General features: G+C 34.2%; 1 protein-coding gene and 1 non-coding gene across 11 annotated transcripts in view; both read left to right on the forward strand.

The window, feature by feature from the left end:
* Nucleotides 1–17,930, forward strand: part of CCPG1 (cell cycle progression 1) — a 42,066-nt gene that overhangs the window by 22,379 nt on the left and 1,757 nt on the right. For 4 of the 10 annotated variants that reach the window (XM_005211775.3, XM_024998017.2, XM_024998014.2 and 1 more), the window contains exons 4-10: nt 1,395–1,471; nt 2,704–2,908; nt 4,665–4,760; nt 6,568–6,819; nt 7,919–7,945; nt 11,102–11,223; nt 14,947–16,352. In XM_005211775.3, the coding sequence (XP_005211832.1) occupies nt 1,395–1,471; nt 2,704–2,908; nt 4,665–4,760; nt 6,568–6,819; nt 7,919–7,945; nt 11,102–11,223; nt 14,947–16,352 (2,185 nt within the window). The remainder of the gene's footprint in view (nt 1–1,394; nt 1,472–2,703; nt 2,909–4,664; nt 4,761–6,567; nt 6,820–7,918; nt 7,946–11,101; nt 11,224–14,946; nt 16,353–17,930) is intronic. The other 6 variants (XM_002690897.5, XM_024998021.2, XM_024998020.2 and 3 more) reach the window with 3 other exon arrangements.
* Nucleotides 5,915–6,009, forward strand: MIR628 (microRNA mir-628). The gene has a single exon (NR_031139.1). It is a non-coding gene; the product is annotated as a microRNA mir-628 (primary transcript).

Genomic DNA, 17,930 nt, shown 5'->3' on the forward strand with positions numbered 1-17,930 from the left:
ACTGTTGATATACAGAATTATTTATTCATCAGAAGGGGTTTACTCAACTCTTCTACAGTTACCACACTTCAGAGTACCTTTGGTTATAGGTAGTGAATGGTGTTTAACTACTGTATTGCATTGATGTTAAATATTCTTCTATGGGATTTGATGCCCACATTAATTATATAGAGAATTAAACGCAAATAGTTAATGCATCTTCATGTTTAAATTACTTCTTAAAGTTTTTTTAAAAATTGCATTAAAATGTAAACAGGGCATTTCTCCATCAGGAGAATAAAGTGGATGTGTTAAGGCCAGAAAAATAAAAGATTTATGCCTGTTAATCTTGTTTTGAGCCCATGTGTTGATTGCTGTTCTCATTTGAGCAGTGATTTTCATCTTTCATGGGTCAGATTTTGAGAATCTGAAAGCTATGCATGGTCTCTTCAAAGAAATGCATATCTTTAGATATGTGTTATAAAAATTTTTTTTCATAACTTCCTCAGGGGTCCTTGGACCCAAGACCAACTTTGTTGAGGAGTCTTATCTCCAAATTAGTATTCTTTTGGGGCTGTATTACATGAACAAATGGTGGTTCCTTTTTTTTGTTGTTCTTTTGTTATTTTGGAGGAGTTAGATAATGAAAAATACACATTTATGATAGAAAAGCAAAGGATGACCAAAAATTCAAAGCCATCTATAATTCTTTTGATTCTGAAGATTATACCAACAATGCATGTGCTTTGCTATGCATAAAACCTGGTGCTTATTATGTACTGTTTTCATTTTTAGCTTCTATTAAAATTTTACAGCCTTTTTCATTAAAAATATGACATTATAAACTAATTTGTATATTTTTTTCTTATAAGTTTCTTATAAAATATATCTGTTATGGTGACATTATTTAGTTTTTCTGTATTCGAGTCATTGTTTTTTATAGTCCATTTTTTATTATAAAGAATTTGTAATTTGAAGCCATAGTTTTGATCCTTGTGTTACCAGGCATTGACAGTCATTAGAATAGTGGTACATTTAGGAATTTTGAATAAACTTAAGAATTCAGGAAATGTGCTCTCACGGATCTGAGAATGAGTTTTCCATATTAACAGGTTTTTATAAACACCTTAGCTTAAGTACTTTGGAATTGTAAAGTAGAGATTGTTTATTTAGAGTTTATAGTTTTTGTAAATTTTTAAATGAGTTCAGTTCACTAAAATTATCTCAACAATTTCCAGTAGTTATATTTGAAATGCAGAGATCTTTTTAACAACAATAGAGTGATTGTTATAATTGCATGTAGCTTTTCATTGCATCCACTTTAAAAATGAGAAATAGATTTTATTTACTCATATTATATGCAGACTATAAAAAGTTGATGAAATATAATTAAATTGACCTTTGCTTTATGTCAGAGAGCAGCCAAAATGGCACAGTGTTACTGGGAGGAGCTGCTTACCCTGCTTTGGAGGAAATGAAGTCAGCACTCGAGGTAACCTTGTGTTTTACTCTGGATATTTGATAAACAGTAATTCTTAGAGAATACTAATTAAAGCTGCCATTTCTGTTTGTGCATTTTGTCTATAAATAGCTTTTGTTGAAAAATTTGGGTTTGCAGGTTGGTCAGTTTTAAAGTTAAAGTTAGCGTCCATTTTAATGCCTAATTAAGTGAAGTGAAGCGAAGTCGCTCAGTTGTGTCCGACTCTTTGCGACCCCATGGACTGTAGCCTACCAGGCTCCTCAGTCCGTGGAATTTTCCAGGCAAGAGTACTGGAGTGGGTTGCCATTTCCTTCTCCAGGGGATCTTCCCAACCCAGGGACTGAACCCGGGTCTCCCACGTTGCAGGCAGACGCTGAGCCATCTGAGCCACCAGGGAAGCACATTATTAATTAAGTGAAGCATCTTTTAATTTAGAAAAGTGATTTCTTGGTTATGTGTTAAAGATTTATTCTTTTAACATCTAATATTTTCTTTGGAAATATATTACATTCTTGAATTATATTGAGAAATTAAGGGTTCATATGTAAAATGAAAGTTAATTTTCAAACTTGAAATTTTCAAACTTGAGAACAAACTAAATCTTGTCCTTTGGCATTTTACTTGACTTCCGTGTACCTATGGCTGATTCTTGTTGATGTTCGACAGGAAACCACAGAATTCTGTAAAGCAGTTATCCTTCAATTAAAAAAATAAAGTGGCAAAAAAAAACACACTTTTAAGTGCAGTTGTGTATCAAATATAATACTGTATTGATCAAATGTAATAAAGTAACAATAATTGCTCAAAAAAAACTAAATAGCTGGATGATCTTTACATGTTACAGCTGTTGAAGTGTATTAGAAAATTTAATCAATCTTTTATGGATTTCCTGACCACATAAATAAACCCATATTTATTTATTACAACCCAAATAAACCCATAGTACTGGTGAGAAATTAATCCTCTCCTTTTTGTGGACTTTGGGTTTGAAAGATGGATTTGTTTCTCAACTCCTGCAGGAATGAATGGTGGGCAAGCAGTTTGATTTAATTCTGAGAGAGAGTTGCTGTCAGGTTTGATGGTGTTTTCAGACTGAAAGATGAGTCTACTCTTGAGTACTCCTTTCCTATTGAACAGGACTTATTTTAAACCCAATCATCGTGCTACTTAAGTATACTTAGGAAATGTGAGGGCCATATGTATTTGTTGAATATGTCTCTAAAATTATGATTCTAATTATAAAGGGAGAGGAAGAAAAGTTACCTGATGACAATCTCTATTTTGGAACTGTCAGTGATGATTCTGATATTGTTACACTTGAGCCACCTAAGTTAGAAGACATTGGAAATCAAGAAGAAGCATTAATTGTTAAAGAAGCAGAGAGTCCAGAAGACTTTAACATGGGCTCTTCCTCTAGCAGCCAGTACACGTTTTGTCAGCCAGAAACAGGTAAGAACTACATAGCGAATACACTATGGAGGCTTAGGACTCCTGTGATCACATTGTATGTAATGGCTGGTTTTCTGACCCTAAATATCAAAGTTATGAATATATTTGGGTAAAATGCAAGAAAATTTTTTGTAAAAATCTACCATTTTATCTAGTGTTTTCCTAGACTCAGGGCCTAGAGCACAGTAGTCCAATAAATACTATCTTTTATCATTAAAAGAAGGAAAAAAAATAGCTTTAAGATATTTGTTAATGTCTCAAACACTCCAAAATGCATTGGACAATTTTAAGGTCTTTAGGAGTGGGAGATTGAGCCATTATACCTAAAAAGTAGGAGAATATTAAGATCTTGAGTTACAGTGGTACAAATTTTTTATTACAGAAACAGTGAAAGAAACTTTTTTTGAGCCTTCCAGATCCATTTAATTATCAGTCACTCAACAATCATTTTTTGTGTGCTACCATGTGCCAAACAGGATTTAAGGAACTGGCAAAACAGGAGTGTCCTAAAGCCCCCAAACTAGAATCTTTCACTTTAGACTGAGTTATGAAAATGTAGCTATTATGAGTCACATGCTTAATGCAGTTAATGCCTGTTGTTCAGACAGAATCATTTGGAAGTGAAATGTGAGTTACTGAGCTAATTCCTTCTGTAATTCTTTGGCTCAGTTTTAGGGACATATGTAACATCTTTTGGGGTAATATAAATATTTAAATACAAAGTTATAGAAAATAAGAGAAAGAAATCTATATTTAACCAAAGGTTATTAACCCCCAGTTATAATTTAGGGTGGATTATGGGAGAGACACCTGGGGCATTGCTAGTGTTAATAAGAATTTCCTAATTTGGTGCAAAAACAAGAATGTGTAGTATTTATTTCAGATCATTTTCTTCGATTTTACCAGTCTTTGTTTCATTTGCCAGAATCAGACTGTGGGGATTCTGTTATTCCAGTTTAAGCTAATAAAATTCAAGTAGGGTTAAACTAGATGCTGATTTAATTGGAGAATATTTGTGGGCCAGAGGTGTAGTCAGATTGAAGCCAGGAGCATTGTGGAAGAGTTCAAGTAGACATTTAAGAAATGATGCCACACACTGTTGATTGTTTTTCCATGAACTTCAGTACTTCAAAGCACATTATTCTAATTTTAATCTCCTTTTTGAACTTGGACATCCTAGAATTTTAGATTCACTTAAGCAGAATATTTTTCAGATGTATTTTTATCCATTGTTCTGTTTCCCAGGGAATTATTTCAGTAAAAGAAATGCTAAAAAAATAATTTTAAATAACATTTTGGACTATGTTGAAAATAGTCTATATGCATCAGTTGTTAAGAATTTTTGTTCTCTTCCCTTAGCAGATATTTTTCTTGGTTGGTAAAATTTCCTGCTATCTGTTGCTTAGTTTTGTTTGTTTTTTCCCTTGCCCTGTCTTCTCCATCTCTATAGAGTTTCAGCTTCTTTTTTTTTCTTCTTATAAATTAGATTCTTGTGGCAGTAACCTTTTTGTTGGTGTAAGAACATTTCCCAGTCCCTCCATATGACCCTCTCCTCCCCTAAGGAAGCAGAGTTGGTAGTTGTATAAAAGTTTGTGTTGTATGTGTTTTTTAAAAAGTCATGATTTTTAGATTTTGATGGAGCATGTGTGATCATGTTAAGTGATAATTAAACTAAGTATTTTTCAATTCTCTTTTTCCTTTTTATTCTTTATAATAAAGCTTTATACATCTTTTTTTCCCTGTTTATTCACAAAAGAAAGATGGTGGGAGAAGCTGTGGAAGATTCCTGAATGCATAAGGGGATGGGATGATCAGCTGAAACACCATGTTCCTAGCCAACTCACTTTCCAAGGTGGTGTGACTAAATCTGATCAGCTTTTCTAGAGCTGAGTGTTCCTAGTCACATTTACTATTTACTTAGTGCTTTAAAGATATCTATTGTCATCTGTGATACTCTGAACAGGTGTTCAAAATTGATCTTATGATAAAGCTGGCTAAGCTCTTTGCATGCCTTTGCACTGCTTGCATCTTGCACTGTGGGCCAAATTATGCTTTAAAAGAAGTTTGAAAATCAAAGGATCTCAGCTGTCATATGTATGGGTTAAAAAAGATGGAAGCATTAGATAAGAATGTGAATTTTTTCATTTGGGCCAGCCTGATCAGTTTACTTAGAATGCATAATGTAGGCAATAAGTTAATGTAGAATTGAAAATTTTAAAAATTTAGAAATGGTTTGTTTTTATATTTACCCATCTTAATTATGTCAGAAAGTCTGAATTAAGTACTTCAGCCATGATCATGAATGCCTTTATATTATGTGATGCTTTGTTCAAGTCTTCCTTTCTCTTTGTCCAAGAAATGTAAGCTCACAGCTGAGGCTATGACATCTTGGAAAAACTAGTGATCAAGAATAACCAGATAAACATGATGGGCATAAGGGTTTTGACCCAAAGATCTCTCAGTGACATCTTTGTCATTAACTATTAGGAATATAATATTGAATGAATATAATATAATATAATACTGAATGAATATTCAGTAGTACCTTCTGTCTTTGTGTTTACTGTTTAAGTTGAGAGTCAACCGAATTCTCTGTGATCCAACTTTTAAAAGTATTGTCTAACCTAAGTCAGCAGCTTTGCTGTGGCATGGATACCCTGTCTTCTGAAGAAGTGTTTTGCTTTTTTGAAGCATGAATGTTTGTGGTTTTTGGAGCTCTTTGTATCAAATTTATGTTCACATTTTATTCTTACTTGTAGTGCTTTTTTTTTCCTTCTCCCTGGCGTTTGGAAATTATTACTGAGACATCTAATCTGCCTCAGCATATAGTTTATTGATATATGGGACAATATTAAGAAATAATACATTTGAAAAAACTGAAGATGGTTTTTTCCAATGACTATGCTTCTAGTACTTGAGATTTCTTGTGATTTTTTTTTTCTATTTGTTGTTCTTTATTGTTCTTTTCATAAAGGAGCAGCACAAGACTAGTGCTTAATATCGGAGATAGCTGTTGTGTCACTTCCTCATGCTGACATATTTACTAGAGGGTAAAATTAATAACCTTCTAGTAAGAGTGGCAGTCGAAGGGAAGGGCTCATCTGACTTCTGGAAGCCTGGGTTAAACTACAGTGCTTTGAACCTTGATTTGGGGCTCATAGGATGGAAATAAAACTAAGGGCTAGTACACTCAGGGAAACTTCTGGTAGTTATTGTCTTTTTTAAATCACAGGAACTGCTTGTATACTTCCCTCTGTTCCTTAAACAGTTGAGCTTAAATTACCTCCATTTGAAATTGAAGAGATAGAGTTGTTTTTTTTTTCACGTCTAGAAATAGCATTTATGGCGCTAATAGCAGTGAAACTTAATAGGCTGTGAGAATAATTGTTTTAATGGTATAAAGTATATGGGAGGTTAAAAAAAGAAAAAAGCCAAAACCAGACCCTCAGTGGCACACAATATAGTTAAAAAAAAGTCTTAGGTATCACAATTGAAATCTTTGGTTTTATGTTGATAAATTTGAAAATTTAAGATTTGTTTCTGTTGTGTTGTTTTTATTTTTGGCTGTCTTATGTAAAAAGGCACATATGGATGGCATTCTAAATCATATTTATCAGGAAAGCTTTCTAAAGTATTTATCTCCATTTTTTTTTAAACAGTATTTTCATCTCAGCCTAGCGACGACGAATCAAGCAGTGACGAAACCAGCCATCAGCCCAGTGCAACCTTTAGACGACGTCGTGCCAGGAAGAAGACTGTGTCTAGTTCAGAATCTGAAGAAAGGCTACTTGCTGAACAAGAGCCTGAACCCCCTCAGGAGCTATGTAAACGGCAGTTCAGTAGTGGTCTCAATAAATGTGTTATACTTGCTTTGGTGATTGCGATCAGCATGGGATTTGGACATTTCTATGGTAAGTATTTGAAAATTTGTTTTATATAAAGTGATGGTGAAGAGTGAGGCATTCTGGGAGCTGTTTTCAGTGTCATCCTTGAAATATATGACCTTAGAAAACATACTTGTTTGAGCCTTAGTTTTCTTGTGGAAATTGGGGTAGTGTTGCCTTACAAAGCTATTTGCACTTAAATGAAAACAGTATTTAAGAAATGTAAGGGCTGTTCATATATATATATTATTAGGAGGATTATTTAAGTTCCATTTGTAACTATTTGTTACATTTGAAATGAATGTCACAGTAATTGGTGCTCATTCTACCTTCAGGGTTCATGCAGGCATTATATTTTATGACTTGTTATTACTTGTGTGATTCACATGACTTAAGAATTCACTTGTATTATACTTTGCTCAGTGTTATTTACATTGGTTAATTAATCTTATTTACATTGGTTAATTATTTTCTTGATGCAAAGCCTTTGAAACTACCCTCGTGAAAGAGGAAGGGATGCCACGTGGTATTTTTCTTTTGGGAGCCTAACCATTGAATCTTATTTAAGTTGTATATTTGTACAAAGATAAGACTATTTGAGAACTGAACATTTGTACTTTTTGCTTTATTAAAATTTTGAAAAAGTTTAAACAAATGTCTTAGATCTTGCCAACTTCACAACTTGCAGTTTGCCTTATATTAACTACATTTAGGATTTTTTCCTATATAATACACAGTTTAGCTTTCTGAGTAATCTGGTTCCTTCCAGTAGTGTGTTCCTTAAGATTCAGGAATTACATGTACCCTGTGTTGATTCATAGAAAAGATGTATTATTCAGTATAGTGTGATATGAGAAGAAACTTAGTGAAGATAATCAATTCTTGTTTAAAGTGAGAGAAAAATAAATCTGTTTCTTCTTGTCTTTAACTTTATATTAATAAAAAATAAGTATTTAGATGCCTGGTGGATGTCTGCTTGAATTTAATACTGGGACCTTTTAATTTGTATCTTCCCTTGAAGTTTGTTATAGTGAGATTTGACTTGAAATATATACTTAACTTGTTTATTATCTAGCTGGAGCAAATATATGAGCATTCTTTTGAGCATGGTTTTTTCCCATTGCAGGTAAACGTGGAGGTAACAAAGGAGAAGGTGTAATTTTAATCTTTTTTTATTACTAAAAAAAAATTGGACAGTGATTTAATGTTAATCCACATTGCATTAAAGCTCTGCAAAGTGCATGACCTTTAAGTATTTTGTAGAAAGATTAACTTAGGAGTGCTTTTAAAAACGGATAAATTATTGCCCTCTTATTTAAGAACTTTGTTACTTGTAAAATATACTTTATTAATTATATTGAAAATATTTTCCTGTAGTACTTCAGATTAGCTTTTCAGAATTGGAACAACCTTCATAATAATAGGTCTATACATTAATGAGACTGGCTCAGTGAACACAAAACTTAATCTGAATGAAAAGTTTTTCATGGTTACTTTTAAAGGATATCACAGGGTTTTTTTTGTTAATTGTGGCACTGATCTCAATACTTTGAGTTCTTTTGAGTTGATGTTAGAGCTAGCTTGAATTTCCCAGGCAGTGTGAAGTCAGTCATTGCATTCCATAATTAGTCATTTGCTTTGTAATCATTTATCAGGAACACACTACTAAATCATTCAGAACATTCACCAACCTTGGCACCATGTAAATTTGGAGTGTCATATCTATGTTGGATGGAAGAGAGAACTATTTGGAAGGGCTGAGGATAGTAAAAGAATACTGTAGGTATCTGGTACTGCTTCAGGTCCTGAAAGTCCTTACAAATTTTTTGAAAATCACAATGAAGCACTTATCTTGTTCTTTCTTTTACCTGTAGACTGTTCATATTCTAAATTGACAGTGAAATTTAATTGATTTGTTTTCCTCATGGAGTTGCTTTAAGTATAGGCTGCCCTGCTTTTCAGCAAATAACGTAACGATATAACTAGGTGCTAAGTTATGAAGCACAAACAAGAATCATAGCTCAGGCTATGACACTGAGTCAGTCATCCAAGAGGAGGTAGGATTTGAGTTGGGTCTGGACTTCCACACACTCTAATGTGGAAGGAAAGCAGAACATGCTAGCAGTGGAGAACCTGATAACCTGAAAGGAAACTTGATAAGTTTGGGAGCACTGAAAAGACTGGCAGGATTGTATAGCCAGGTATAGAATAGATGTTTAGAAATAATGGAATATCAGGTTGGAATATGTGGGATGCAACTATACTGTAAAACATCTTGGAATCTGAGCAGGAGAGTTTGATTTATAGTGACCCGAAGCAGTAATTTTAGAGGAAAAGTGAAAAAGATAGTGTGGGATAGTGTGGGAATAGTCAAGTAGAAGGTTTGGTAATTCAGGTATTTGGTGATCAGGGCCTTGACTGTTGTAGTGTAGGTGGGGATAGAGAGAAGGTTGGTGAAATAAGGAACATGGAATACCAGTGGAAAACATAACTTTGAGCCAGGGATACTTGAGATAGTGGTGGTTTACTTTTTAAATTCCAAGAAGTGTGTTAGCTTCTTTACTTTAGGTGGTGGGGGGAATTAGAGGGATGCATTTTTTGGTCAGTGATAAAGTTAATAGATGGTGAGCACAGTTTGGTTTACCTGGCCTGCTGCAGTCCATGGGGTTGCAAAGAGATACAACTGAGCAACTGAACTGAACTTTATTTTAGAGTGAATTAGGGCAGGTGCTGAAGTAGTTTTGTTTTGTTTTACTGAAGACACCCCAAAAATTGTGCCCGGCAGGCAGATGGATGTATTGGCTGGAAGCTCTGGTGAGACTGAGACGCTTTATCTGTAGAAAAGAAGCCTTACTGCAGTGGTAGCAAAAACCAGCAGTGGGTTAATGTGATTAAGGTAGGCAGATTTGTGGACAGAACCAGAAAGCCGTACACCCTGGGTTGTAACACTTTATGGTTTACAGCTGAAGGTGTAGAAGGGAAAAAAAAGCTAATGGTGGGATTGATTGATAAGGGGCATGCTGATAGTCATCAAACATATGCTGCGTAATAGTACCACAAACTCAGATCTCAACACATAGTTTTAAGATATTTCCCAGTGGCCAAAGATCATTCTGTTAGCAGTTTTGGGGGGGAAAAAAAAAGCAATTTTCTGTTGCCTTGGAACTATAGATAAATTTATTTTAATATTTCAAAAGATCTGAGATTTTTCAGAATAATAGGGAAACATATTTGAATTTTTTTTTTTTGTATTTCTGTTTTTGTTCTTTTGAGAAGTGAATTCTGACAGAGTATCATAGCTGTTAACTGGTAATAGTTGTCTGTAATTTGGCAAAAGTTTTTAGTGATTTTCAAGATGTATTAAAGAAATAAGTTATTTTTTCAGAAATCAATAAACTATTCATTATTATATTCTTTCACTACAAAATTCTGTGATGTGATGCCACTCAGAGATGTAGTATTATGGTTGCCAGATGCATTTGGCCTTCTTTTTGATTTAATGTTTTTTGTCATGCATGAAGCATGTAGCAGCATGTGAACAGCATGTCTTGGCAAATTAACAGTTTGATTTTTAGGGTGAAAATATAGAGCATCCTGGTTAACTTATGATTCATGGGGGTAGGGATGGTGATATTCCCATACAGGCCTAACTAGTGCAGAGTTCTTCAAAGAGCTGGCTTTGAGAATGGTGGATAATCATAGTTAGCCAGTTGTTTTCCTTGCTATTCTTTTTAGGCTTATGCTATATCATTTAGGCAAAATATAGTGAGAAAAAAATTTTCATTTTTCTTTAGTGACTTATAACCTGTGACTAGACTGCATGATTTGTTCTTTTCTCTGTTGAAGTGGGGAATGCAACACTTTATGTACCTCAGAGAGCCCTTAAATACAACAAACTTGAGTGCTTTCAATATAATAAGACAGAAACATGACATAAATCATTTTGCTTGGTAGAGTAATATGGTCTGGCTTGTTTTAATCAAAAGAATAGTGAACTGCTTAAATATACCTGGTGTATGCTAAATATAATAAAAATTATATTAACCTATTTGGCCTGATTTATAAATTAGCATCCATCTGTTGCCATTTAATGAATGACACCATAAGATTTTACTTATTCTTTCTTTGTTTATATAATCAGAATTTTTAAAAACTGAAATATTTTGTAAAACTGTTGTATTTTGAAGAAAATGATCCTCTCTAGATCAAGCAGTTAAATAATATGCAAATTATGTGTTTCGTTGTATATTTTAAAATATTGGTAATTGTGACATTTATATATCTTCAATAAAAAAATTTTTATTTTTAGGCACAATTCAGATTCAGAAGCGTCAACAGTTAGTCAAAAAGATACATGAAGATGAACTGAATGATATGAAGGATTATCTTTCCCAGTGTCAACAGGAACAAGAGTCATTAATAGAATATAAGGTATGTACTAGTAACAAATTTATAAAATTGTGTCATCCAATAATTATTGTGCTATTCAGATACAAGTACAGTGCAGATTAGTAAATCAATAATAGTATTGGTAATTGTTGACTGAGTACTTGTGTGTCCTGGTCAGTGTTGTACCTTACATACAGCATTTCTTGCCACATCCCAGTGATTTAAGCAAGTATTGATACTAATTTTATTTTATAGATAGGAAAGAGATTCAAAAAAGCTAAATAACTTTCTCAAGTCTGGCAATCAACAAAGCTGAATTTAATTTTGTTTATCTGACTCCAAAGATTTTCTTCCTAATCACTATATTATAGTTAACATTATTTTAATTGATATTATATATAAAACATTATTAGGCGACTTCCCTGGTGGTCCGATGGTTAAGAATCCACTTTACAGCAAATCAATCAATGTAATACACCACATTAACAAGTTGAAAAATAAAAACCATATGATTATCTCAATAGATGCAGAGAAAGCCTTTGAATACCAAAACCTGACAAAGATGCCACAAAAAAAGAAAACTACAGGCCAATATCACTGATGAACATAGATGCAAAAATCCTTAACAAAATTCTAGCAATCAGAATCCAACAACACATTAAAAAGATCATACACCATGGTCAAGTGGGCTTTATCCCAGGGATGCAAGGATTCTTCAATATCCGCAAATCAATCAATGTAATACACCACATTAACAAGTTGAAAAATAAAAGAATCCACTTTACAATGCAAGGAACACCTATTCGATCCCTGGTCCGGGAAGATCCCACATGTTGCAGGGCAGCTGAGCGCGTGTGCCACAATTGCTGAAGCCTGCATGCCCTAGAGCCTGTGCTCTTCAACAAGAGAAGCCACTGCAATGAGAATCCCAAGCCCCACATTTAAGAGTAGCCCCTACGTGCTGCAACTAGAGAAAGCCCTCGTACAGCAGTGAAGACCCAGCATAGCCAAAAATAAATTTTAAAAAACCATTATTATTATTAACATTATTTTTATAGAGCCAAGCAAAACATTTCATTCAGTGAGAGAGAAAGAGGAGAGTTTGTACTTTTCTCTAGGAGCTACCCTTGCTCGTGAGGAATAATCAGGCGGTCCTTTTTTCTGGTCTCATATCAGTTATGAAGACAGAGAAAGCATGCAATGAAAATACCTGAAATTCACCTAGGTCCAACAGGACTCTGCTTTCCATTCTGGGTTTATGAGGATTAGCAAAGTATTTCCTCTCTAGTTCTTGCTTTGGAAGGGTGTTGGGATTATAGTAAACTCAGGGTAGAAAGGTAAACTGTTCCTTTTTCCTTCCATTTCCCTAAATTACCTTCACAATGTATATGCTTCACAATGTAAATTTCCCTTCTTTATGTATATATTCTTTTTGTTTTATTTTTTTTATATACTCTTTATAGGGTTATGGTTGTATTTCTTTGGAAAACACAATCCCACTTAACATCTAAATTATATCTTTCAGGGATGGACTACTGAAGTTAATTGTAAATAGTGTAGTTTTCTCTGCCTTGAGCAGTGTGATAGTCATGTTAGACTCTGCGATCCCATGGACTGTAGGCTGCCAGGTTCCTCTGTCCATGGAATTCTCTAGGCAAGAATACTAGAGCTATGCCCTATTCCAGAAGGGTGTGGCAACCTCTTGAATTATAACCTCCTGAGTTGCCTTGAGCAGAGGATGTTACAGAAAGGAGCAGCCATTTTCTTCTTTACTATGACGGTTTCTGGTTGCATAGAATGATGTTGGCTCTAAGGAGACTCAGCCTGTATGGATCTTTACTGAATCAGTTCTTGCAAACCTCTTGTCTCCAGCTGCTAAATGTGGTTTGGAGTTTGAAGATCTTCATGGAAGACCTGTCCAGGATCTGCTTTGCCACTTAATTCAAGATTTTAGAGTTTACTGGATACAGAATATTGTACCCTCTAGTCATCTGGTGGCACTCCCTGTGCTTGTGCATTTAAAGATAATACTGCATTAGTCTGTTGTACTCCATAGTTCACTTAAAAAATTATTGAAGTACGTTGATTTGCAGTATTAGTATCAAGAGTACAGCATAGTTGTTCCGTATTTTTTACAGATTATATTCCATTAAAAGTTATTATAGTGGCTATAATTCCCTGTTCTATACAATATATCCTTTATACAGAGCAGTAGTTTGTACCTCTTAATCCCATACCATAATGTGCCCCGCCCTTCCCTTTCCTCACTGGTAACCACTAATTTGTTTCCTATATCTGTGTTTCTGTTTTGCTTTTATATTTGTTTGTATTATTTTTTAGATTCCCCATATAAGTGATATCATACAGTATTTGTCCTTCTCTGACTTACTGCACTTAGCATAGTATTCTCCAGAGTCCACTTCTGTTGGATAAATGAAACGTGTTTTCTCTCACACAGGGAGAGCAGATGAAATGACTGTAAGGAAATTTTGATTTTTAATTTTTTCTTTGAAGATTAATGAGCCAGACAGTGAAATATCCATCTCAGATAGTTAATTTTTAAGTGGAAAATCTTGTCATTAAAAGGACTTTTTTTTTTGTCTCTGTCAGATATTTTTATGGTCTGACTGAAATGGATTAGTCATGGGACTTCCCTGGCAGCCCAGTGGTTAAGACTTCACACTTCCAATGCAGGGGGCACAAGTTTGATCCCTGTTCTGGGAATTAAGATCCTGTATGCCACATGGCATGGCCAAAAAAAGAAAGTCTTGGCAATTTCCTTGTGGTCTGGGAGTTAGAACTCAATGCTTTCACGGCTGTGCACGTGGGTCAAAAAGTGAAAAACAAAATAATGAAGGTGTTGTTTGTTTTTTTTTTTAAAGAGGGAACAGTCATAATGTTTGTAGTCAATTTTAAACAAAGTTGAAATATCATTTTGCTGATTTATAAGAGATTTTAACTGACTAGATAGTGTTATAACCATTAATCTGTTTAAGCATAACCATTAATTTGTTTAATTTCTTGCTATTTTGATAAAAGTTTGTTACTAATACATGTATTGACAGGAAAATCAGGCCCTTCAAGGCTACCTAGCACTGCAGCAAAAGTTCTATAAACTTGATTGGACATAATTTTTCTCTCAGAAATGGTGCTGACTTCAGAGTTACATTGCTAATCTGGTCAGTCTCTTCAGAAACATTGAAATTGGAGAAATTAGTTGCAAGCGTTACCAGGATTTAGTCTGTTCTCTGAACTGTGGGAGAACTTATATGACTTACCTGAACTAAGGTGTTCATTTGCGTAGGACCAAGATCTTTCAAATAATACCGAGATTATTGAAAATTTTTTCCTTTAGAGAGTGCCATGAGTATATAACGGACTTTTGAAGCCTAAAGTCATCTAATATAATTTTACTTTTTATAAGATAATCTCCATCACTCAAGGATCAGAGAACCTTTAGTCCTTCCTAAATTCTCTCTAGGAGCCTTCCCAGTACAGATTGTGGAGTCCTGTAGTTAAAAGGTAGAAGGCAGTCTTCTTCCAGCATGCTTTGTTTTTATTTTCATGTAGCTGTTTGCTGTGCATTTTCTTGCATATGAACCTTTTATTTTCCAATTTTCATGTATTGAAAATACTACATAAAGGATAGTCTCTATGGAGATAGACACTAAACATTTATGGAGTATTTGTTATACCATTAAGATTTAAATTCATCTTTGATATTTTACTTGATATTTTTCTTTCTTATCTTTCAAAAAAATTTAGTCATTGAAGGAAAACCTTGCAAGGTGTTGGACCCATACTGAAGCAGAGAAGATGTCCTTTGAAACTCAGAAAAAGAACCTTGATACAGAAAATCAGTATCTAAGAACATCTCTGGAGAAGGAAGAAAAAGCTTTGTCTTCATTACAGGAAGAGTTAAGGAAATTAAGAGAACAGATTAGGATATTAGAAGATAAAGGGACAAGCGCTGAATTAGTTACAGAAAATCAGAAACTTAAGCAGCATTTGGAAGAAGAAAAGCTGAAAACACACAGTTTCCTTAATCAAAGGGAGACTCTGTTGGCAGAAGCAAAGATGCTCAGGAAAGAACTGGAAAGAGAACGACTAATAACCATGGCTTTAAGGGTAGAACTCCAACAGCTAAGCTCCAGCCACTCGTATGGCAACCCAGACTCGCCCAGTGTAGTGACTGAGAAAAAGGAAATAGAAATGTTACGGGAAAGACTGACTGAGCTGGAGCGCAAGCTAACCTTTGAGCAACAGCGTTCTGATTTGTGGGAAAGACTGTATGTTGAAGCAAAAGATCAAAATGAGAAACAAGAAACTGATGGAAAAAAGAAAGGGAACAGAGGAAACCACAGAGCTAAAAATAAATCAAAGGAAACATTTTTGGGTTCTGTTAAGGAAACATTTGATGCAATGAAGAATTCTACTAAGGAGTTTGTGAGGCATCATAAAGAAAAAATTAAACAGGCTAAAGAAGCTGTAAAAGAAAATCTGAAAAAATTCTCAGATTCAGTTAAATCCACTTTCAGGCATTTCAAAGATACCACCAAGAATATCTTTGATGAAAAAGGCAATAAAAGATTTGGCGCTACAAAAGAAACCGCAGCTAAAAAACCGACAACATTTAGTGAATATTTCCATCCACAGTATAAGGCACGTACACAAAACCAGAATAGTAGAGGCCCTACTATGCAGAGAGAGGGAAGGAAAGAAAAGCCTCATTTTGAAGAATTTGGAAAAAATACAAATTCACAGAAATGCAGTGCTGAGCATGACTGTGGTGGAAATTATAATTCTTTCAGAAAGGCTTGTTCTGGTGTATTTGAATGTGCTCAACAGGAGTCTATTAACCTTTTTAATGTTAAAATGTTGAATCCTGTAAGGATAGATGAATTTAGACAGTTAATTGAAGGGTATTTATTAGAAAAACTGGATAGTTTTCATCATTGGAAAGAACTTGATCACTTCATCAATAAGTTTTTCCTAAATGGTGTCTTTATACATGATCAGAAGCTCTTCACTGACTTTGTTAATGATGTTAAAGATTATCTTAAAGACATGAAAGAATATCAAGTAGATAATGATGGCGTATTTGAGAAGTTGGATGGATATATATATAGACACTTCTTTGGTCACACCTTTTCCCCTCCATATGGACCCAGGTCGGTTTACATAGCACCATGTTATTATAATAGTTTTTAACATTTGTAGATTGAATAGCATTTTTATAATTTGATAAGTTTTTTAGAATGCTACTACAGTTGACCCTTAAACAACATGGGGGGTTAGTCTGCATATGACCTATGGTCAGCCCTCTGTATCAGCATTTCTGCATCTGAGGATTCAACCAGCCACAGACCATGTAGTACTGAAGTATTTACTATTGAAAGATATCCAGGTATAAATAGACCCAAGCAGTGCAAACCCACATTGTTCAAGGGTCAGCTGTATTTGTTGTAAAAGTACTTTTTGTAAACAAAAGTACTATTTGTAAAAGTATTTTATTGCCTTGGAATTCAGGATAAATTGAAAGATTAAATTTTAAGTTAAAATCTATTACAAACTGAAAATTTCATAAAATCAGTTTGACTTGAGCAAATGGTTTAATTTCTACCTTAAAAAATCTGAGGATATAAAATTCTATTTTAGCCTATTTCATTTTTTTCATTATACTTTATATGAAAAGATAATCACCTTAAGTTATTTCCTTAATCTTTTATTTACTCACTCAACTCTGGGAAGCTAGGAGTGAAAAATACAAATTTCACTTTGAAATCAGAGTAACAATTCAAGTGTCCCACTTGCTTTGTCTATTCTACTTACCAACTAAATTATGATATTTAATACATTTATTATAGAATTATTATTGGTAGAGGCATGATCAAAGGGGTAAACTTTGCAAGCCACAAGTTCTCATGCGTGTGCTTTATATATAACCTTTAAAAATAACATTGTATTATCCATTGCTTACCAGCTTTCTATTCTGTAACACAAAACTCTCCTAATCTTTGAATGTTAGCTTTATTTTTTAACCTTTGAGATATTTTTCTCTATATAGCTTTTTGAATAAACGTAATGTGTCAATAAAATAATGAGACTGATTTTGGTGTCTTTAGTCATTAAATACATATCTAGAGCAAAGTACTGTGAGGCTGTCCTGAGGAAAGAAATGAAAAATTCTTGCTGTCAAGGAGCTCAGAAGCTTTTGGAGAATTAGGTCAATACAAGAAATGCAGTGGAGATGTGGAGGCATATTATATGCTGGCCTCAGTCAACAGATGTTTGGGAAGGCTTCATAATAAGATGGCCTTTGAGCTGAACTTCTTTTTAACTGGTTTTTGAAGAAGTAGTGAAAACTTGCCTGCAGCAGATGGAGTACATTGCACTCAAAGGGAACTTCATTTGCACTGATTTGGAGATGTGAAGACATGCTGTGTTAAGGAGACAAGGTAGAGGTGGGGGGTAAACAGAAGAAAAGATTCAGATCATGAAGAACTTTTATGCTGGAGGACTTGTTTTATTGCATTTTGGGTCACTGGCAGCAGCCTGAAGGGTTTATTGGAAAGAGTGAAGCTAGATGCTGAAAAGTGGTTTTTGAAATGATACAGACATGAGCTGATGAGTATCTGAACTAGGGCAGTAGCAGGAATAGAAAGGAGGGGACAGATTTGAACGGTATATAGTAAGTAAAATCGGTGCTATTTCTTGTGAAATAGAAGTAGAAAGTAACAATGCCTTTT

The sequence above is a fragment of the Bos taurus genome, chromosome 10 (assembly GCF_002263795.3).
Source record: "Bos taurus isolate L1 Dominette 01449 registration number 42190680 breed Hereford chromosome 10, ARS-UCD2.0, whole genome shotgun sequence".
NCBI lineage: Eukaryota > Metazoa > Chordata > Mammalia > Artiodactyla > Bovidae > Bos > Bos taurus.